Source organism: Cervus elaphus, chromosome 19 (genome assembly GCF_910594005.1).
Source record: "Cervus elaphus chromosome 19, mCerEla1.1, whole genome shotgun sequence".
Classification (NCBI taxonomy): Eukaryota; Metazoa; Chordata; class Mammalia; order Artiodactyla; family Cervidae; genus Cervus; species Cervus elaphus.
This window is the reverse complement of record NC_057833.1, coordinates 38,170,664-38,193,966: the sequence shown is the minus strand read 5'-3', so window position 1 is coordinate 38,193,966 and position 23,303 is coordinate 38,170,664. Positions and strand designations below refer to the sequence as shown.

Genomic DNA, 23,303 nt, shown 5'->3' with positions numbered 1-23,303 from the left:
ATTTCCGCTTCTAACAAGTTTCCAGGTGAGGCTGGTGCTGCCGCTCGGCCTCCCCTGGAAACAGCCACATTCTGAGAATCACTGGCCCATTGGGAATGATCTACCCGGCAACCTGGCCCAGGGGTTCCCAAACTGTTTGCATTTTGGAATCACCTGAGGATCTTTAAAAGGAAATGCTGATGCCTTGCTCCAGGCTCACACTTTATTTTTCATTGAAGTTTAGTTGATTCACCGTGTTTCAGGTATACAGCAAAGTGATTCAGTAATTCATTACATGTATATATATTTTTTTTCAGATTCTTTTCCATTAGAGATTATTACAAATACTAAATATAGTTCCCTGTGCTATACAATAGGAGGTCCACATGTTTTGATTTAACTGGTATAGGGGAAACCTAGGCATCATTATTTTTAAATACCACCCCCCCCCAGGTAATTCTCACATGCAGCAAAGTTGAGGAGCCACTGACCTAGCCTCTTTTCTCCTTGACTCTGATCTCCATCAAAACCCTCTCCCTCGGCTGCCACCACTGGGGCCACAGGTAGAATGTGTCATACTAGCGCCACTTGCAACACATCTTCCCACCCGTCTTAGAACACCTGCCCCTGGAACTCATCCAGTCTCTTACTTGCCTTTTTCCTTTTTGCCTAGTCCATCGTCTCCTTCTGTGTTCAACATAAATCTAATTACTGCAGCCATCTCTTGCCCACAGCAATACAGCACCCTGTTCTTCCTTTGATGTCTACCTGGGAAAATCTGAGGAGGAATATCTAAATCTGACTGCAGGCATGGAAGTCCAGGAGGCTTCTTGAAGTTGATGGCACTCGAGCCAAGTTTGGATGGACAAGTGAAAATGAAAGAGGGTGTTTCAAGCAGGGATATGGCAGAGGTAGAAGCATAGAAGAGAGGGAAACAGTAAGGTTTATGGGGGAGCTTCATGTTGTGTGTGTCTGGAGCAGGAACTTGCCCTACAATGTCAGGAAAACACTACAGAGGCAGCGTTTTGCCAGATGGGGGTGGGTCTTGGGCATCAAGTAAGGAAACTTACATCTTTCCAAGTATAAATGGCAGTTGATAGGCATTTTAAAATGACTTTTAAATTGAAATAGTAATACCTACTTAGAAAATGCAGAATAACTAGGAAAGCATCAAGCAGAAAATAATCACTTTTAATCTAATGACCCAGAACTCACAACTGTTAAGATTTTGGGGGAATTTGTTTCCTGCTATGCACGTTCTTATATAGTTGAGAACATGCTGTAGAAGTTTACATTCTGCCTTCACACTTAAAATTATAATATATACATATTTAGTGTTATATAAATCTGTAAACATTATAATTGTGTAAAGTTCTATAGTGTGATACCATATAATTTAGCCATTTTCATAAACATAGAAATGGGAGAGGGAGAAGTTTCACTGTAATAAATGATGCCACAATATTCATAGCTGAATGGACTTAGGTTTTGTCAATGTTCTTGTGATCAGTATCAAGAAAGAAATGACTCAACAGTATGAAAGTTTTAGACTCATTACCAAACTTCTAAAAACTTTTCTTCCGGTTTATACTCTGATCATAGGTGTCAAAGAATGCACACTTCATCTTTCCTTCCCAGCACCTGGTATCATGGCTGGTGCCCCTGAAGAGTTTTTGCCATGGGTGTGACATGAGCAGCTGTGCATTTATAAAATCCTATACTGGAGGCTGAATCAGATGAGCCAGGTTGGAACAACTATGGCTGCCCATGCTGTTCCATCTTTGCTTCCACTTTCTCCTAATCCCATGTTCCCATTCTTCATCTTTATTCTTTCTTGGAGAGCATATGGTAAGCGTTTGCTTCACACAGAACTGGGCATAATGCTTTGTCACCAAGAAAAGTGCTGAAAGACCTAGCTCTATGGTTACAACAAGTTGGTGCCCAGCCCAGAGACCCTCTTTGGATAGTTTTATAGAAAAACAAATCTCTAAATAGTAATTCTAATTAGGTAGAAATACCTTTTTATATTTTCCAGTGACACTGCCAAGTGAGTTTATTGCTAAATTAGTTTCCTTGTGCATCCAGTGACTATCCAGTCCTATGCATAATCATCCCATTCCCTGAAATGTCCTTCTTTCTTCTTAACCCAGCAAATTATCTTGACATTCATCCTTCAAGACCTTTCTTAAAGTCTGTGGAACCTTCCTTCCATACCTTGCCCAGAATCAGTTACTCAGGCATCCTTCTTCCTGTAGTTTACTCACAACATTTTCTATACCTAACACTTTCTCCCTCTTGGCTAAGAGTCCTTGAAGAGTAGAACATTTTGTATTCCCAGTTCTTAACACAGTGTCTGGCACATGGTTGTCACTCAGTAACTGTTAAACGAGTGAATTAATGCACTCCTGTTTTGCTAAGGTACACAGACATTCCATCTTAAATATGAGTGACTTGACGAGTATAGAAACAATATAGAGATGATATGAATTGCCAAAAACCACTCTTTGAATCATTTGTACCTGAGGTAAAACAGGGGCCTTGCCGGGTAGCTCAGTTGGTAAAGAATCTGCCTGCAATGCTGGAGACCCTGGTTTGATTCCTGGGATGGGAAGTTCCCCTGGAGAAGGGATCAGCTACCCACTCCAATATTCTTGGGCTTCCCTGGTGGCTCAGACGGTAAAGAATCCACCTGCAATGTGGGAGACCCAGATTCAATCCCTGCACTGAGAAGATCCCTTGGAGGAGCTCATGGCAACCCTCTCCAGTATTCTTGCCTGGAGAATCCCCACGGACAGAGGAGCCTGGTGGGCTACAGTCCATGGGGTCGCAAAGAGTCCGACTTGACTAAGCACATTGCAACAAGGTAAAACAGACCCTGGTATAGCAGATGTCCTGGATTCTATGTTCTGAACATTAATGTTCTGTGTGCTTGGTCATTGACTTGTAACTCTGTTTCTGTTTCATTTTTAACTCCAGATTTAGTTTCTGCATAAGTATCTGTGTGCTAAAGGAAGTACAGGGAATTAAGTGATGCCAGAATTTCCCAAAATTTGTTCCAAAGAAAATGACCATAGATACCTACAAAACTGTTTATAGGTGTCACACAAAAGAAGAGTCTCATGGTCCAGCAGGTTTGGCAAGCAGAGTTAAATATATTTCTTTACCTCAGAACTTCCTGGTAGGCATTTTAAGTTGAAAGATCAGTCAGGCAATGGTAGAGAAACAGAAGAGCAGTCAATCTTCCTGCAGTAGCAGACAGGAATCATCCTAGCCTCTTCATGCCAGGAAAAATTCAGAGTCAAAGGCAGAGTGGCAAAAAGTATAATAAGATCCTTGCCCATTCTCCTACATTTATCCCCCCTCCGCCTCCCAGTCCCACATCTGTGTAAACCCCCTGCCCCCCACCCACCCACCCACCACACTGATGAGATCAGCCTGTATTACATCTCTTCTAGAGCCAGGAAGCAAGGTAATGTGTGGGAAGTGATAGCTGCAAGGTAATGTGTGGGAAGTGATAACAACTTTTCAAGTTAAAGCCATTCAACAGGAAAATTTGTTAAAAGACCAAGACATTGTAAAAGCTGAAACACTTGAGTCTATTAAGTCCCCTGCTTCTTAGAACATTTTGTTACCAGGGAATGTTTCAAGGAGGGAAAACATTCAACTATCACAGCACTGTCAGACACCAAAGCCTGGTACAGAGAGCAACATTTTAAAAGACATCTGTCTCTCTGCCAACAGAGAAACTTCTGCCTCTCTTTTGTCCTCCTTTTTCCTACCCCAGTACAACTCCCCCACCCTCCTCACCCCTAAACCCACTCTCTCTCCTCCCTCCTCCCCCTCCTATTCTTCCTCCCCCTCCCCCTCCTCCTTCTCTCATTCACAACCCTTCTTGATATCACAGACACTGTAAAATGACACAGTAAGCTAAACTATCCAATGGTTATTCAACACGCTTGGGTAAGAAGGGAATTAATTAAGTGACTGGAGGCTTAGACATTCGCTGTTTATTGGATCTAAACTCCTTAAAAAGAGCCTGGAGCATTCTCCTAAACAAACTTTGCCCTTTTGTGGCTTCTTGTTAAAGTCCAAATGAGAGGGAGGGTTTAAGGAGACGGTATCTTTTCACACATGTGAAAAAAAGGAGTACCAGAGAAGAAAAATGGGAGTGTCAGTGGGTATAAAGGAGGCAACCTCTGTGCCATCACAGAGAGACTAACAGTTTGTGTATCTGTTGGCAGCTGATATTCATCAGTTATCATCAGTAGGTTAGCAAACTTTAGCAATGTTTACACATTTGTGGACAGCCCAATAGTTTAACTGTCTTCATTAGAAGAATATCCATAAAGTCAAATACAGGATTTCATTAACTTTGGGAAAGATATATTTAGCTCCTTCCATTAAAGCTTCCATTCTAACAGAACATTTTTCCTATGATCTGTTTATAATTTTAAATGTTTATATACATGACTATTTGTATATATGTCTTACCTCCCATATTGGATCTTACACCTCTTACAAGCTGAGTTCCAAAGAGCTAGAAAAGTGTCCTGCACACAATTTGTATTCAATAAAAATTGGTAGAAAGAATGAAATGAATGTAAAAAAGAAGTATATTTGTCAAGAGAATGTTTTGTAAAAAATAGTCTTCTAAACACAAACCCAAAGATCTCCTTGCCAGTCTTAATAAACACTAGCACATTATACCAGGAGACATCTTAGAAGATGGGCTTCCCCAGTTGGACATCCTTGGGCTCAGCGGCAAGGAATCCGCCTGTAATGCCGGAGATGCAGGAGATGTGGGTTCGATCCCTGGGTGGAGAAGATTCCCTGGAGGAGGGCATGGCAACCAGCTGCAGTATTCTTGCCTGGAGAATCCCACGGACAGAGTAGCCTAGCGAGCTACAGTCCATGGGGTCACAAAGAGTCAGACACAACTGAAGTGACTGAGCATGAGTACCTTAGAAGACAGAAGCCATCTGTCAAAGAAGCAAAACATTAACATAGAACAGTTTTCTACTTTGTGAATATTAGTAGGATGTTAGTGATTAGCCACAAACTATGAGAGAATTACACTTGCTTTGGTAGGCAAAGGAGGAATGGAAGCTTTTAAAGAATCTGCCTTTTTATTTTGCTTCTGTTTTAAGTAAGTAAAAGTTGTGTTGTAAAAATGAGTCTTTGGGCCAACATCAGACCTTCATCCTGCCATTGCTTTCCCCAGAAGTTGGACAGGCACAGTCCAAGTCCCAGGAACTTTGGAAAGAAAGGACCTCTTCTAGGTGCTGAATCAGAAGCAACTGCCACTGTGGGAGGCCGTGGATCCTATGTGACTCTGAGCCTGAGACTCATATTTTCTGTGCCTCTTTTTGTACTTTGGACCCAGGATAATCTGTTGTAGGTGAAATATTCTTTTCCTTGGCTCAGATTAGGCACCTGGTGTCCTGAAAGAGGTCACTGACTTCCCCCAAGGATGTCCAAGAAGGTTGGCTCACCACTGGCTTACCGCAGGCCAAATTTGAAGTTAATTAAGCATCAGTCATCGTCAGTAGGGCCAAGATGTTATTCAGGCATTCAGGGAAGAGAAACCTGATCCAGCTCGCGTTAATGACCTTCATCAGCATTCCTTCCTATCTTAATCCCAAACCAGTGTGTCTTTAGCTGCAAGGTGGGGGCGGGGTGGGGGGGGTTGTATTTCAGAAACAGATGGTTCATCTTTTACGTTACTCTGCTTTTGAAGAAACTTCTGGATATGTCACCCTATTCGTTGCATGCATGATCATGCAATCTGGAGCAAAACCTTTTTTCACTGGAACCAGGTTTCTGTTTATGAAAAAGTACGTTTATTGACTTCTGGGGAAATGCCCTATTCAGAATGAGGGTGAGAATGCTGTTTGGTGGGAGCTGACCAAACTCCCACCAAATTTGGTGGGATATTGAGAATTCTAGGTTGGCCATCTGGGGACTAGACCTTCTGGCCCAAACCACACTGGGGAACAGAGACATGTGTATGCACTGGTTCTGCTTGTCTCACTCTACAGACCTCAGTGACCAGCTTCTTGAAGTGGTGGGGCTAGAGGGAGCCATGGAAATGGGGCAGATCTACACTGGCCTGAAGAGTGCAGGCAGGAGGCTAGCCCAGTGCTCCTCTGTCTCCATCAGGTATGTTTCCTCATCACTGAGCCCGCCCCCGCCCCCACCCCCACCCCCACCCCACCGGTCTCCCCACATCCCTGAATATTCCTACAGATAACAGCGTGAAAGCCCTCTTTAGATTTCAGTGCAGAGTGTGGGGGCAAGGTGGGGGTAGAAGTTCAATAACATTTATAGAGAATGCCTTTGGAGACCACTTTCCAAACCAGGTATAACAGCCATCTAGGACATCAACTGGAGAGTCCCACCACAACCAGCTTGCTGCTCTCTTAAAATGAATTGATGAAATTCTAGAAATAGGATTGTAAGATGAGGTCCAGAGAACCAGAGATCCAACTCCTTGCCTTCTGTAAGGCATGGTTCCGGCGAGGCAGAAAAGGAAAGACGACCTCAACAGAAGTAGGTTACCTTTATTCAGGCAAGGAGGGGCGACAGTCGGCCTAATGACCAGGCTGAGCGCCGAAAGGGATCAGGGAGGCTTCATACTTATAGGGAGGTTTGTGGAAGCGATAAGGGAAACGTCAATCAAGTGGGATATTTTGAGTATTCTTTTGTTGAGATGACACTTGTAGTTGGGCAGGGGGTGATAAGTCTTCTGGGCGGGTGTAGGGGGTGGTAGGTTTCCGGACAGGGGGTGATAAGTCCCAGATAGATGCAGCTGGCCTGGAGCATCAGGATGGAACTAAAGTTATGCTTTGTTTTCTCCGAAGTTAGATGATTCAGCAAGGGGCCTTTGAGACTGTTGTTCTCTTTTCTAGGCCCAAAAGACTCCTTCATTCCAGACCCTGAAATCATAAGAAAAAGGGGAAAAGGGCGCCGTATCTCTCTGGCTACTTCCTGCTGGATAGGGGCGACGGTTTTGGGTCTGGAATGGAGGATCGTCTTAGGGCCCACAGTCTCCTTTTTTTGAGCTTGAGGTGAGGCTCTCGAGAAGAAGAATGGTCTTTACCTGATCTCAAGAGATGGCCTGAATCCGTTCTTGGAGAAACCTTTGAAAGAGATTAAAGAGACAGGGTCCAAATAAGAGGAATAGAATGATAAGTACCAATGGTCTCAGGAAAGGGAGCAACCAAGGGAGTATCTGTTGGAACAGGTTTTGGGGAATGTAAAGGTTTTGTAACTCTTTCCTGCGGCGTTCAATTCTGTCTCTAAGTTTTTTGACTCGGCCCTGGACTATGCCCGTTTCATTAACAAAATAGCAGCAGTCTTCTCTCAGGAAAAGGCAGGTCTCTCTCTTTTTTGCGGTGAGAAGGTCCTGAGGGGAGACAGTTACTAGGCCTATAGTAAGGATTAAGATTAAGAGTGTAGTTATAGTTAGAGAGACAGGGAGAGGCCAGTCAGGGTGAAGGGCAGAAGGCCCCAAGTTGGTGGTTGTTTGAATCTGAGGAGGAACAGTGCTCATTAGGATGTAGAATGATGTAGAGAATGAGAGTAAAGAAATCAATTTCGTCTAGAGTCAGGTTGTAGAAGGTTCCCTGGAGCCACAGTTGAGACACCAGTGTAGTCAGGTCTTTGAAGGAGGTTCCTGTCGGGGCGCTGATCCAGAGGTCTTGTAGTAGTTGGGTCAGGAACAGTTGTAGGTTGAAGAGAGTCCAGGTCATTCAGTGTCTTCTCCGATGGTTGACAGGGGTTGTCGCTGGGTGAATTTTAAGGAGGTGGGTCCTGTGAGGGAGACCTGATAGGTGTCATTTAAGGAGGACAGCGCAGGATTAGAGGTGACCCGTTTTAGACGAGAGAGGTGTACCCAGGAGGTGACCTTTTCGAGTTTAGCTGCAGTTGGGGTAAGGAGGATGACTTTGAACGGTCCCTGCCACTTTGGGGTTAGGTCACCCTGGGGATTATCAGACAGATAGACCATGTCTCCAATTTGTATAGGGGGCAGGGAGGCTTGGGGGTCAGGGGCAGGCAGATTGTGGTTGACGTATCTCCAGAGGGCATTGCGGAGTTGCGCCAGCAGAGGGGAGTGTAGGAGGCTTGGTATGGGAGGAGGTTTGGGGGGAGTCCAGGAGGGAGCATGAGCCTTCCACACATCACCTCAAAGGGGCTCAGCCCCAGGGGCTTTCTGGGCAAAGCCCGTATTCTGAGGAGAACAATTGGTAAAAGTTTAGTCCAATCCAGATGTACCTCGAGGGTTAATTTGGTAAGGGTTTCTTTGATTATTCTATTTATCCTTTTTACCTTTCTTGAGGACTGGGGACAGTATGGAATGTGAAATTTCCAGGGTATCTGTAAGAATTGGACAAGTTGTTGGGTGACCTTGGATGTAAATTCTGGGCCATTATCAGACTGTAGGGATGAAGGCAGCCCAAACCTGGGGATAATTTCTGTGAGGAGAATTTGGGCCACTGTGTGGGCTCTTTTGTTTGTAGTGGGAAATGCTTTTACCCATCCCTAAAATGTGTCTATAAGGACTAGTAGGTATCTGACTCTCTGGACCCGGGGCATATGAGTAAAGTCTATCTGCCAATCTTGTGCTGGGAGGCTGCCTCGCATTTGATGGGTTGGAAAGGATGTCGGTTTAAGGTTGGAATTGGGGTTAGTACGTTGACATGTTTGACAGGAGCGGGTAAGGTTATCTAAATATTGTTGGTCAGCAGTGGATATGAGGAAGTGGTTATGGAGGAACTGCTGGAGTGTCTTGGATGAGGGATGAAAAAGTGAGTGTAGATAAGAGAGGATTTCTCTGGTGGTGGGAGGGTCGGGTGGAGTCAGAGCTAAGATGACAGGGGACTGGAGGGAAGGATGGGACAGTGCTATCTCCTTTGCCTTCTGGTCTGCAGCATTGTTGTAGGCTGATATGAGACTTTCCTTTTGATGTCCCCTACAGTGGAGGACAGCGGCTTTGTTTGGTAAGAGTGCTGCCTCTAGAAGTTTGTGAATCAGGTCTGAATTAATAATAGAGGATCTCTTTTGGGTTAGGAAACCTCTTTCTCTCCATTTTAGGATGTTTGAGTGAAGTATGTTATAGGCATATTTGGAGTCTGTGTGTATGTTAACCCTTAGATTTTTAGCCAGAGTTAAAGCTCTGGTGAGAGCTATCAGTTTTGCCTGTTGGGAGGTGGTGTGAGGTGGCAGCGGTGAAGCTTCAATTGTCTGTGTTTTATGATTGTGACGAAGGTCTCCCTGGATGATGGCATATCCTGCTGCAAACGGTGGGGATTTTTGAGAGCTGCCATCAATGAACCAGTGTGGGGTGTCTGGGTCTAGGATGGGCTGATCTGTTACATGTTGGAAGGGGTTTTGGGTAAGATCTACTGTTAGGCTGCAGCTATGTAAGAGGGAGTCTGTTGTAGGGGACATGGGTAATAAGCTGGCGGGGTTAAGGGGAGAGCAGGGGGAGAATGAGAGCTGAGGGTCGAGGAGAAAGGCATGTAGGACCTGTACCCTGGAAGGGGGAAGGGAGAGGAAAGCCCGATGTGACAGCAAGTCTCGGAAGGTGTGTGGAGAACAGACTGTTAAAGGGGCATGTCTAGAGAGTTTATTTGCTTCGGGTACGAGGGCTGCGATAGCAGCCATGGCCTGTATGCAGGGAGGCCACCCCTTGGTCACCATGTCCAGCTGTTTTGACAGATAGGCTGTGGGAGCCCAGCTGTCTCCAGCCCGCTGACATAGAAGCCCCAGGGCCTGTCCTTGGTTGGAATGTGCAAAGAGAAAGAATGGTCTGGTGTGATCTGGCAGGTGGAGAGTTGGCACTCGGAGGAGGCTCTGGGTGAGTTGGTGAAGAGGATTGGCCAGCGAGGAACGATTAAAGAGGGGCTCATCTAGACATCTTTTAGTTGTCTCATAGAGCGGCTTTGCAATGAGGGAGAAGTTGGGGATCCAGATACGGAAAAAATTTAGGAGGCCAAGGATAGACAGGAGTTCCCTTTTTGTTTTTGGAAGTGGACAGTTAATTAAGGCCTGGATTCTATCTGGGGGAATAGTTTTTTGTTGATGGGATATGGAAAGTCCCAGGTAGGTGACTTTTGTCTGGACTATTTGGGCCTTAGATTGGGATACCCGATAACCCCAGGATCCTAGGGCCCCAAGGAGTTTGGCAGTATGTTGGAGGCAGAGTTTTCGGGTTGAGCTACAAAGGAGGAGGTCATCTACGTATTGGAGGAGATGACTCGGGGCTAGGTTGAGAGTCTGTAGGTCCTTTTGTAAAGCCTGTCTAAAAAAGTGGGGACTGTCTCTGAACCCCTGGGGGAGAACTGTCCATGTTAGCTGTTGGGAAACGTGAGTCTCGGGGTCTTGCCAGGTGAAGGCGAAAAGAGGTTGGGAGAGGGGGTGGAGGGGGATGGTGAAAAAGGCGTCTTTGAGATCTAATACTGTGAAGTGGGTTGCAGTCGGGGGTATGGTAGACAGAAGGGTGTAAGGATTAGGGACTATTGGGAATGTCGGCATAATAGCCTTATTGATTTTTCTCAGGTCCTGGACCAGTCTCTAAGAGTTTGGTCTCTTTTTTACTGCCAGAATAGGGGTGTTGTGTGGTGAATGGGTAGGAATTAGGATAGAGGCTTGAAGAAGACGGTCTATGATAGGCTTAAGTCCCTTGTGGGCCTCTGGGGTGAGAGAATACTGTTGTTGGGTGATTATAGTCGAGGGGTCTTTTAGGGTAATGTGGACTGGGGGATGATGTTTGGCTATTGAGGGGTGATCAGTGTCCCAGACTTGGGGGTCTAAGGCAGGTAGATCTAAGGGAAGGTCAGGGGTGCGGGATAGGGACTGTCCAGGTGCCATTTGCATGCAGAATATAGAGACTGTATCGAGGGGGGGTATGGTAATAAAGACCCCCAATTTGGATAACAAATCTCTCCCTAGAAGTGCCATTGGGCACTGAGGCATTATAAGGAATGAGTGTATAAGGGCTGATTTTTCAAATTGACAGAGTAATGGAGGGCTGATTTTTGGCCTTAGGGGAACTCCAGAGACCCCCTTGATTGTGATTTCTGAGTCTTGAGTTGGGCCAGAGTAGGAAGTTAAGAGAGAGAAAGTGGCTCTAGTGTCTATTATAAAAGAGGTCTTTTTTCCGGCCACTACCCCGTCTACCCTAAGTTCCGAGCTCGTGTTCAAGACACGGGCCGGGGGGCTGGAACCCGGGCCCCATCATTGGAACAATTCTTGTAGAGTTGGGCTGGGGTTCCGGGGAGAAGTGGGGATCTCCTCAGATGCGTCAGGGCGTCCCTGTGGACATTCCACTCTCCAGGTCTGGGAGGTGGGGACCTCCCCAGGGGTGCCAGGGCACTCCCGGGGACAGTCCATCTTCCAGTGTCCCCATTGGCCACAGGTTGGGCATGCTTTTGTGGGGGGCCGCAGGTTTGGGCATGCCTTTGCTCAGTGTCCTGACTGGTTGCATCGGAAGCAGGGTCCGGGGGGAGTCTTAAGACCCGTTCTGGGATGACTTGGGCCAGGCTGATTTCTTTCTTTAATTGCTGCTGCCAAAAGGGCATATTTAGCTTTTCTCTCACGTTCTTTTTTTCTCTTAGCCTCCTCTTCTCTATTATTGAACACCTTGAAGGCTACTTCTAGAAGGTCTCTCTGGGGGGTCTCAGGGCCCTTTTCTAGTTGGCGAAGCTTGCGTCTGATGTCAGGGGCAGATTGGCTGATGAACTGAACATGAAGGTACAGTAACCCAGCAGGGGTAGTGATATCTAGGTTGGTATACTTTTGGACTGCCTCTGTGAGGCGTGCCAAGAATAAGGCTGGATTTTTGTCTGCCCCTTGGGTGACTTCCCTGACTCTATCATAATTGACATGGATATGAGTATTTTTCTGCATTCCTTCTAGAATGCAGGTGATCATATGATTGAGTCTCCTGATACCTGGGTCACCGGGCTGGTAAGTCCAGTGGGGATCTAACTGAGGCACAGCCTCATCAGCAACTGGGCTGTCCCGGTCTTGGTTATGTAAATGATCAGCATGGGCTTTTGCCGCTTGCCAGATACGGTCTTTTTCATCTGGGGTGAGAGTGGCATTTAGGATATAATATACGTTACTCCATGTGAGGTTATAGGCCTGGGAGAGTCTCAGGAATTCTTTTCTGTATCTGGTAGGATTTTCAGAAAATGATCTTAACTTTTCTTCTATCTGGCTCATATCTGACAATGAAAATGGCACATGGACTCGGGTGGGGCCCTGGGGTCCTGCGACCTCTCTTAGGGGAAACATGTGCTGGGTACGTGACCGTGTGGCAGGGGGGGAAGGAAGGGGGGAGGGGGAGTCAGGAGAGGTTTCAGTGCCAGTAGGTGAGTTGGATGAAGGGGAAGGAGAGGGGCGGCGGGGTGGCGGGTAGGGAGGGGGCTCGTCCGCGGGGTCGAACTCTGGGGGTGCAGAAAGTTGCGGTCTGCGGTTAATTGAGGAAGAAGAGCTCTTTTGCTTGGGAGGCAAGGTGCATAGAAGGACTTCGTGGGTGGAGCAGGCCTGGCATAGGGAGGGCCTGCTCCGAAGGGCCCAAAAGGCTTGGGCATAGGGGATCTCCGACCACTTGCCATTCCGTTTAAGGAAGTCAGTGAGATTTTGGAGAATGTTAAAGTCAAATGTGCCGACCTCAGGCCAGCGGTCTTGATTGTCTAATCGATATTGAGGCCAAATCTGTGTACAGAGTTGCTTTAAGCGGTTAGCTTTGAGTTCAGTGAGTGAGAGTGGTTTGAGATTTTTGAGAACACAGGCCAGAGGGGAATCTTTTGGGACAGAGTGGCCAGACCCCATAATTGAAAGGCAAGCAGAGGCTCCTATTGGGAACTCGAGTCGTCACCCGCAGTCGCAATAGGAGTTATGAGAAGAGAGCTCTGTGTCGAGGTGGAGCGTCCCCCACCGTCGCCCACAGAGTGGCCCTGGGCCGGGGGTCCCTGGGACCCGGAGAGGACTGAATTCTAGGGCGCCTCTAGAACTCTGTCCGGATCGGATCTTACCTTAATCTAGGGGCTGGCTGGAGTGGAGTGTTGCATGTAGAGCGGTCGAATGGCAAGAGGTCCCTATTCTGGAGGTCGTCAGAGAGAGAGAGAAAAGGGGGTAGAGCCGAGGCCTGGGGGTACGCAAATCATCAATAAAGTCTTAGCACAAGACTTGCACCGCTCACGGAGGCACTAGGCGTCCCCGAGGGGAACTTAAGAGCCCTGGCAGAGAAGTGAGCTCGGAGGATGTTTGCGCTCCCAGACTCCGGGAAAAGGGGAAAACAGTGAGAGGGAGGGAAAGTGAGAGAGAGTGAGACGAGTGCCTCGCCCCCTCCCGGGTTTCGGCACCAAAAATGTAAGGCATGGTTCCGGCGAGGCAGAAAAGGAAAGACGACCTCAACAGAAGTAGGTTACCTTTATTCAGGCAAGGAGGGGCGACAGTCGGCCTAATGACCAGGCTGAGCGCCGAAAGGGATCAGGGAGGCTTCATACTTATAGGGAGGTTTGTGGAAGCGATAAGGGAAACGTCAATCAAGTGGGATATTTTGAGTATTCTTTTGTTGAGATGACACTTGTAGTTGGGCAGGGGGTGATAAGTCTTCTGGGCGGGTGTAGGGGGTGGTAGGTTTCCGGACAGGGGGTGATAAGTCCCAGATAGATGCAGCTGGCCTGGAGCATCAGGATGGAACTAAAGTTATGCTTTGTTTTCTCCGAAGTTAGATGATTCAGCAAGGGGCCTTTGAGACTGTTGTTCTCTTTTCTAGGCCCAAAAGACTCCTTCACCTTCCTTATCTCCACAAATTGAAACGCTCAATGCATGCCGGAGGGCAGCTTTGACAAAAACCAGGCTCTATGCTCTACTCTGCTCATTCTTGGATAGTGGTCTCAGAAACACTTTTATTAAAACAGTCCCATATACCTTTGTAGAGCTAAACTGATGTCAGCAAACCCATCATAATTGACAAAGAGGATAACAATTTTTTAGAGTATGGACCACATAGGTCAGCCAATGCAGGCTCCTTACGAGATAGGGTCTAATGGAGGGGATCTTCTGATTTTGGGTTGCTTCTGTTTAATAAATGCAACTAGTCACAGATTTTTCTCCACATGATTATTTCCAGAGTCCTTATTCCTTTCCATTTCCCATTTAATTTTTATAGTGTGTCTTGGGGATCTCCTGGAGGGGACTCCCATATGCAGGTTTCCCAAAGTTATTTAAACACAGAACCCTTTTACACCTTATCGTGGGTGAAATGTCCTCAGAGTTCTTTTGGGGAAACTCTGTTCTTAGTGCCACCCTGCATCCTTCATAGAGGTCCCCATAGCTGTTCCCCGATCTGTCCCACTAACCCCTTTTCTTCATTCCCTCTGTGTCTCCTGTCCTTTCTATTATTCCCCAGATCTTTGCTTCTCTTTCCTTTTGGGCTGTTGTTTTGCTGGAACTGGTTTTCCAAGTTAATCTCTTTAATTCCTTTCTCCGTGACTCTTAACACCGAGTAGGTCCAGTCTGTTAGAACATCTAAGCCATAACATATGTGGACCAGAGAATTTTGATTCCCTAAGAATTTGGGGGGGAAAAATGTCTAAGAAAGAGGATATTTTCTGTTTCCAGATAAAAACAGGGGTTGAGTCAGGAGCCCTAGCCCCCTGGGCATTCCCTACATAATCTCTTCATGCCCCAAAACCAAAATTCCACTCTTTCCTTTTATTATTTGTTTTATTATTAGGTTTATTGGGTTTTGTTATTAAATATCCTCAGGGTCAGTTGGAGAATCATCTACATCAAAACAGCTTGCCTCCCTCATTTTATAATTTCATAAACAGGGCAGATGCCAGACCCAGGTGAGGGCTTTCTGGCCAGTGTCTGGCAACTGTTCCTGGCTCGCCCAGACCAGAGACCGCCAAAAGGACCTACCTTTTCTCCATTGTCTCTCACCTGTAACAGTCCATAAGCCAAAGAAGCCTTGACCCAAGCAAGAAAATAAGGCTTTCTCCTCTTCCCTCTGCCTACCCCTGGGGATCACATTTCCAATGACCCCCCCCCCCCTTCCCCAGCTAAGCCAGCTCCACAGTCCATGCAACCATAATGTCTACTGTTGTTCAGGAGATAAAAGAGGGGATGGTTGAGGATTGGGGACAAGGCAAGACACACTCAGACCTGAGCTATACCTCGTATAAGTAGGAGACATTACCTCATTGACATTATGCAACTGCTCACTCAACATAGAACCCAGGCCTTTCCCTATTTCATAACCTTTACCCTTTCACAGTGGAGTTTTTGGCACCACGGGCAAGCCCTCTGGCTGGTTGTTTGCCTAGGGGTCCACTTAGATATTGTGCTGCCATACTTGTTGCCCACTTCTCCCCAGACTCCTGTGGACTTCACTGCTCACTCAGGGCCATGTTTTTCAAAATAGAGTCTGAGGACCAGAGCAACAGAGTTGTCCATAGTTCTTATGAAAACACAGACCCCTAGGCCTGACCCAGACCTGCCCCATTGGGACCCCTGATGTGAGCTCAGAAATCTGTTTTCAACAAGCCCCCCAGGAGTCTTCAGAACCACTCCTAGGTGGCTCCACTCTCCACTTCTGTTTCCCTGGTGAGGACACCCTTCATTCTCCAACTCCAAGAAGCCCACTGTGCTCTCTCTGTTCTCCGGTCTCCAGGACAAACAAGCTGCTGCCCATGCAAGTGGATGGAGAGCCCTGGATGCAGCCACCGTGCACGGTGAGTTTTGCCAATCTTTGAGATGAGGGTGAGAAGTTTTGTTGGGGATCCCTTCGGGGCACTGACTTAATATGAAATTCTGAGTCTCTGAGTTACACGGGCTTTGGGAAATCATTCAGCACAGCTTCTCTCCCACTTAGTTCATCCATCCATTCATTTACCTGCTGAGCTTTTATTGATTAGGTGCTATGAGCCAAGCCCTGGGAGGCACCAGTTCCAAAACCAAAGGAGACATAGACCTGTCTTCAAGGAGCTTATAGTTCTAGGTGAACTCTGAGGCTTCATCTACAGTATTCTTGAGAGCCTCAGCTTGAACTGCTCTAGTGGCAAGGAACTTATGAACCCAAAAGGAAGACTGTTCCACTAATGAACAAACCTAATTACTAGAAAGGGCTTCCTTATGTGAAGCAAAATCTGCATGCTTGACCTTAGAATTCCACCTAGTTACTATGACCACCCGGGCTCCTGGGGAAGAATCCCCACAATGCACAGGCATGCTGCACCCGAGATGTACCCACAACCCTGAGGAATCACCTGAAAACTCCCCTAAAAGTGTAACCTCATGGGTTATCTATTGCCTTTATGGCATTTCTGTGACCTGTATTACCCAGCACCTAGAACTGTACTTGTTTTGTAATAGTTGCACAATAATATTTGTTGAAAGATGAGTAAAGAATTGAACAAATGAACAAACAAAAATAAAGGGAACAACCCCATTCCCTGCCTTACCAGTTTGTTAGAAGTTTTTCTCAGAAACCCAACTAGACTGTCTATGGCGAAGAGAAACCACTGTCCTGGTGTTTAGAGCCCAGGGTGTTAACTGAAATATGATGTTAGCAACATCCTCAATACTGTTGTGAGTGTGCGAATCTCAAAAGACAGAACTTGTGTTTCTGAGCTTCCTCACTCTAGGGGAGTATTCAGATACCTTGAGAACCTGCTATTTGGAGCCCTTCAGAACATCAATTCATCTTCTATTAGAGAAAGGATTTTCATGAGACTGGGCCTGAATTCTGTTGGACCTGAATTGTAGGTTTATTTCTATAACTCTTTGCTCTGTGTAACTTTTACAAATTGCAAAGTTAGTCCCTAGAGACAAAGACTTTTTAAAATGGCATCTTTTATAAAAGATATCAAAAGTAGAACTTTTTCTGTAAAATCTTACCTCCATCTTTTGGTTTCTATGAAGTCTAAGAAAAGGATGAATACACTATACCAAAATCTAATAATATCTTACCGCCTTGTTCTAGTTGTGACGGATGGAGGGAATTTGTACTATTTATAATCTTGATGGAATTGAATTAAGAAAACTCTATCCAAAGTCCTCCTGTCTCCTAAAAGGAAAAAAGAAAAAGCTGGAAGAAAGCAAACCCTTGGCTACCTAGCTCAGTGATATCTAGAAACTGGACTGCCTTTCCTCCAGATCCAAATACTGGTTTTAAGATAGATAAATATTCCTCCTATCCCTGCTCTCTCTCCACGCCACCCTTCAGACATTACTACTTACTATGAAAAAAGTAATAAGTAAAACCCAATGATTTTATGGTGTACAGTCATATGTGAAGGTATGTTAGTCAGCTCAGGCTGCCCTAACAAAATACTACAGACTGGGTGGCGTAAACAGCATAGTTTCTCATAGATCTAGAGCCTCCAAGTCCAAGAGTAAGGTGTTGCTTTCTGGTGAGGCCTGTCTTCCTGACTTGCAGACAGAAGCTCTTTCACCATGTCCTCACATGGCCTTTTCTCCGTGTGCATTTACTCCTGATGTCTCTTCCTATTCTCATATGGACACAAGTCCTATTGGACTAGGGCCCCACCTTTATGATTCCGTTTAACATTATTTACCTCCTTAAAGGGAGGTTTAGTGGTTTAGTGGTAAAGAACCCAATGCTGGAGACACGGTTTTGATCCCTGGGTTGGGAAGATCCCTTGAAGAAGGAAATGGCAATTTCACTCCAATATTCTTGCCTGGAGAATCCCATGAACAGAGAAGCCTGGTGGGCTACAGTCCATGGGGTGACAAAGAGTCAGATATGACTGAGCATGCAAGCACCTCCTTAAAGGCCATATCTCCAAATGCAGTCACACTGGGGATTAGGGCTTCAACACATGAATTTGGAAGGGGACACAATTCAGTCCATAGCAGAAGGTAACAGAAATACTTCTTAAACTTCCAAAAGTTTAAAACACCCTTTTTGAAACATTTTCCTGAATGAAGGCACTCAGTAACTGTGAATTGATTCAGAATTGAAGGCTTATTGATAGGACATCACAGCAACAGAAGAATGTTTGATAAAAATTAAAATCAGTTAAATTAGAAGGAAAGCTATGACAAATCTAGACAGACTATTAAAAAGCAGAGATATCACTTTGCTGACAAAGGTCCATATAGTCAAAGCTACGGTTTTTCCAGTAGTCATGCATGGATGTGAGAGTTGGACCATGAAGAAGGCTGAGTGTTTAACTGATGCTTTTGGACTGTGGTATTGGAGAAGACTCGAGAGTCCCTTGGACTGCAAGGAGATCCAACCAGTCAATCCTAAAGGAAATCAACCCTGAATATTCATTGGAAGGACTGATGCAGAAGCTGAAGCTCCAATACTTTGACCACCTGATATAAAGAGCCAACTCATTGGAAATAAGACCCTGCTTCTGGGAAAGGCTGAAGGTAAAAGGAGAATGGGGTGACAGAGGATGAGATGGTTAGATAGCATCACTGACTCAATGGACATGAGTTTGTACAAACTTCAGGAGATAGTGAAGGACAGGGAAGTCTGTCGTGCTGCAGCCTAATGGGGTTGTAAAGAGTCAGACATGATTGAGCGACTGAACAACAACAAATTAGAATGAAGAAAAAACTGTTAAATATGATTATGCAACTAAATCCAAATGGCAAAAATCATTCTTTGAAAGAGAAGATAGTGTAAACATTTGTAACTTGGATCCCAAACCTAAAGTTATTTTCACCAAGACTGAAAGCATATGGGAGACATTGTTGAAGGAACAGTAAAAGTATGTTAAATTTGCTAATTGATAATTCACCTCACTTTGATAATTAAACAATGTAAATCTGAAGAAAAATTTAGTAACTAGATAATTACTACTGAACCTAAAAAACAGGGTTGACACCTTCTGAATCTGGGAGAATTTAAATTTTATGAACCCTATCAGTGTAGCACAAAAAAGAGAAAAACAAGCAAACATTTTAAATGTTTTGATTAAAATAAAAGAAGTTAGGACTAAATATATCAATAACAACAAAATACCATAAATGTGCTCATGTTCCCTATTAGAAAGACAAAACTCCCATATTGGGTTAAAATACATTGATACACTTCTTGTAAAGAGATATATCTAAAGCAAAAAGACATATCTTTTTATCTTATCCTTTATCAAGCATAGAGAAATTAAAAGTAAGATATGATAATTTGGGGCAAACTAACCTTCCAACATGCCAAAAGCATAAGGTGGAATAAAGAAGGTCGCTTTTAATGTAATAAAAATTACACTCAATTTTGAGATCTAATGGTCATAAAAATTTAGTTGTCTGATAATAGAATCAAAATTTATACTGTGAAAAACTGTATAGATGTAGTATATTCTGAAATATATATGTATATAAGAAACTTACAGAAAGACAGTTACTGAGAGGCTTTAAAATATTTGTTTCTGTCTTTGAGGTCAAGTTGTAAAAAAAAAAAATAGATGACTTAAAACTTGGATTTTAAAAAAACAAGCTCAGAGGTACAGAGAACAGACTGATAGTTTTTCAGAGGTGGGAGCAGGGAAGGCAAGGTAAGTGAGATGGGTGAATGGGGTAAAAATGTACAAACTTCCAGTTATAAAATAAATGAGTCCTGAAGATGTAATATACAGCAGAGTAACTATAGTTAATAATACTGTATTGCATATTAATGGGCTTGGTGTGTAGCAGGATGTTAATTCCCTTCCCTAAGGAAGTCTCCTTAATAGAAGTTTAGATAGAAAAATTACATGGTAATATGAATAGATGACCCAAAATACTCAATCACATTCAACATTTCTGATTTTTAAAGATTAGAAACTCTTGCAAAACTCAGATTAGGAAGATACTTCCTCAAAATAAAATGTCTCTTAAACCAATAACTAATACTTGATGTAAAACAGTAGTAGGATTCTCATTAAAATTGTGGATAAGACATATGCTAATGTTATTTGGACATTCTAACCAATGCAAAACACATGAAGTAGAAAAGAGGTTAGATAACTCTTTGGAAAAGACTCAAAACTGTCATTATTTGTAGGTAGTATGTGTAAAAGAAATCTAATAAAATCAGCTGAAAACCTCATAGGTTAAATTATTTCAGTGAAGCTATATAGAAAGAGACAAAAGTTAACAGCTTTTGTATATACAAGCAATAACCAGTCAGAAGAACATAATAGAAAAAAGCTGAAATATTATATGGCAACAAACAAAAACAAAATACCAAGACAAATTGTGAAAAATAGATGAAGAAGGCTGCAAGACTTACTTAATATTTTTTTAAAGATTTGAAATTAGACACATCCCATGTTTCTAAAAGGGACCCCCCAAACAAAATTCCAATGCAATTTTTTAACTTGACAAAACAATGCCATTGCTAAGGCATTTTATAAAAGAGCTGTGAAGAACTTCCCACAAGATATTAAAATAGTTATATAGCTACAATAATTGGCCCAATGTTGGATAGGTAAATCAATAATACAGAAGAGAGCGCTAAGAAACTCTAGTGTATATCAAAGGTAGTGAAGGAAAAAAGAAAGATCATAAACTAATTTGAAAGTAATGGACTGTTTAACATATGTTAGCCAAGAAATTGCCTGTTTGGGAAAATGCCATTATACAATCCAGACATCCACATCCATGGGCGTCACATCCTGGATGCAACCGACCTTGAATAGAAAATATTCAGGAAAAAAAATTCCAGAAAGTTCCAAAAAGCAAAACTAGAATTTGCTCTGTGCTGGGAACTATTTAAATAACATTAACATTGTATTTACAACTATTTACATAGCATTTACATTGCATTAGGTATTATAAGTAATCTAGAGATGACTTAAAGGATACAGGATGTGCATAGGTTATACACAAATACTATACCAATCCTACATAAAGGACTTGTATAAAACCAGCATCCGTGGATTTTGGTATCCCCAGGGGTCCTAGAACCAATTCCTTATGGATACCAAGGGATGTCTATATACTAACCTCTCACCTCTGTAGTACTAGAATCCACAAACCTCGTCAAAACCTCACATTACCCAGCATCTCCAAACTCCTACCTTATCAAGACATTTCTCAAAACTGCTGAAAACCCAAATGGGAGGGATTTGAGTTTCACTTCCTCCTCTTTGCCCAGGAGGTGCTAACAAGCAAATAAATTGGTCAGCTAGAGGGAGAAAAAGGAGAAGCAAAGGTCTTCTATGGTCTTAAAAAAATGGGCTCCATCAGCGGGAAATGTAAGCAGTGCACCAGCTGTCGCTCTGCCCCAAGCACGTCCAGCTCCACTGACAGGATAGCCCTCGTTCTTCTTGGCTGGGCTAACTAGTCAGTACTTCCATAGCAGGTACCAGTCCTATGCTTTCTCAGGGAATGCCAGGGTGAATACGATGAATTTCTCTTTCCCCTCAGAGAGTGAGAAAAGACTTTACCACAATGAAATGTGCCACAAATCATCAGCGGGGGCTAAATTGCATGCCACAGATAACTACTATCAGGGCCCCCTGTCATCTGCATCTCACTTCCCTGAATTCTGAGATAAAGACGATGCCCATAATCTGGCACGGAATGCAAAATGATGCTTGAAGTGTCCTTGGTGTGCTCCCCTGGGGACCACCCCAAAACAGAGAGACTTACTACTCGCCTCCTACATCTCCAGGCTGGTGGAAACCAACCTAACAGTCATTTCAAGCTTCCTTCCCACAGGTTAAGCTCTTTCTCCACAGCGTCTTTTGGTCCCATCTTTTTCTTTTCATAACCTGGGGCCTTATAAATTTAAATCCAGCTTGCAGTAGAACTTCTTAGGCATACTCTCCCCAACTCCAGCTCATCCTGACAACAGCTATTGAATAATTCCTTTCAAGCTTTTTTTTTTTTCCTAGTGAATTCTCCAGCTTAAAAAGTTGTCCTGGTTCCCATTACCTCATATTAAACCCAGTCTCTGCCACCTCCCCTGTAAAGCCCTACCCCAGCCGCCCCTCCTGTGTCCCTGATTTCACTTCTCATCCTGTGGTCCACACTCAACCAGTTGGTATGTAGCCCCTCAACCTAGTGCTTTCCCTTTCTCTCTCACCAATACATCTTCTTCCCTTCCTTTCAGATCTTAAAATGCTTCCTCAGTTGCTGCATTCAGATTCTTCTCATTCCTTACCGAACCTTCTTTTTGACACCACTTGGTTTATCCTACATTCATTTAAACATGTTGATGAGTCTGTCTCTTCAAGAGCTCTTCCATTGTTCTCTAGGATCACACACTGTCGTTTGAACAGGTGGTAAAAACTGTTGAGAGTAGGTTCATAGACTGTTTCTTCTTGATAGTTTTTTTTCTTCTTGATAGTTTTTTAAATTAATTTTTATTAGAGTACAGTATAGCTTTCCGGTGTTGTACAACTTTACAGTGTTGTACTGCAAAGTGAATCAGCCATGTGTATACACACACTCCCTCTTTTTTGGATTTCCTTCCCATTTAGGTCACCACAGAGCACTTAGTAGAGTTCCCTATGCTAGACAATAGGTTCTCATTAGTTATCTATTTTATACACAGTAGTGTATATATATGCCCGTCCCAATCTCCCAATTCATCATAACCCCTCCCTTTTCCCTCTTGGTGTCCAGATTCTGTTTGACATACATCTTTCTCCTTCTCCGATATAAGGTAAGTCTTTAATTGGTGCATTCCATTGTTTACACTGGGTTTTCACTGACTGTCGTTTCATCTTCACAACAACTTTGTGAGGAAACTAGAACAAATGTTACTATCATTTTACAGTTCAGCAGGCACTGATTTTGAAGGTTAAATGATTTGTCCAAAAGTTCACAGCAAAGAAGGGGGAGTTCTAAGACCCAAATCCAGGTCTTTGTTTCCTAATTGCCTCTTGTTCCCACATCATCTTCCTTTTTGATAAATGTTGATAGACTGAGAGTGCAAGTATCAATGTATCAGTGTCACTAGGCCACATTCAAATAGGTACCAAGCATTTTGAAGCCACGCCATAAAGGTAAGGTTGGCAAGAAAGAGAAAAAAAGACTTCACCAGTGTCTTTTACTTCCAATTGCAAATTTCAAGTTTGCAGGAGAAAACACTCATTAAACCTAAAAGTAAAAAAAAAAAAAAAGAAAGCTTTTATAAGAAAGTTGGGTCTCCCCTAGAAGACTAAGAAAAGAGGAAATGCCTAAGACTCACTTTTAAACTATCCACATGAGTGGCGATTGGTTCAGAGGTCAAATTCAAGATCCTAGGTCAGTTCAGAGTTCCTGGTTTATGTCTGTGTATGCTTGGGCAGGAACGGCCAGGAACAGGGGAGACTGGGAACTGGAAAAGCAGGACTCTGGCC

The 23,303-nt window shown here is 44.0% G+C and overlaps 1 protein-coding gene across 3 annotated transcripts in view; it reads left to right on the top strand.

Annotated features, from left to right (window-relative positions):
- The window catches only part of DGKG (diacylglycerol kinase gamma), a 218,151-nt gene that overhangs the window by 191,337 nt on the left and 3,511 nt on the right, over positions 1 to 23,303 (top strand). For all 3 annotated transcript variants that reach the window (XM_043874877.1, XM_043874876.1, XM_043874875.1), the window contains 2 exons: positions 6,018 to 6,138; positions 15,671 to 15,731. In XM_043874877.1, the coding sequence (XP_043730812.1) occupies positions 6,018 to 6,138; positions 15,671 to 15,731 (182 nt within the window). The remainder of the gene's footprint in view (positions 1 to 6,017; positions 6,139 to 15,670; positions 15,732 to 23,303) is intronic.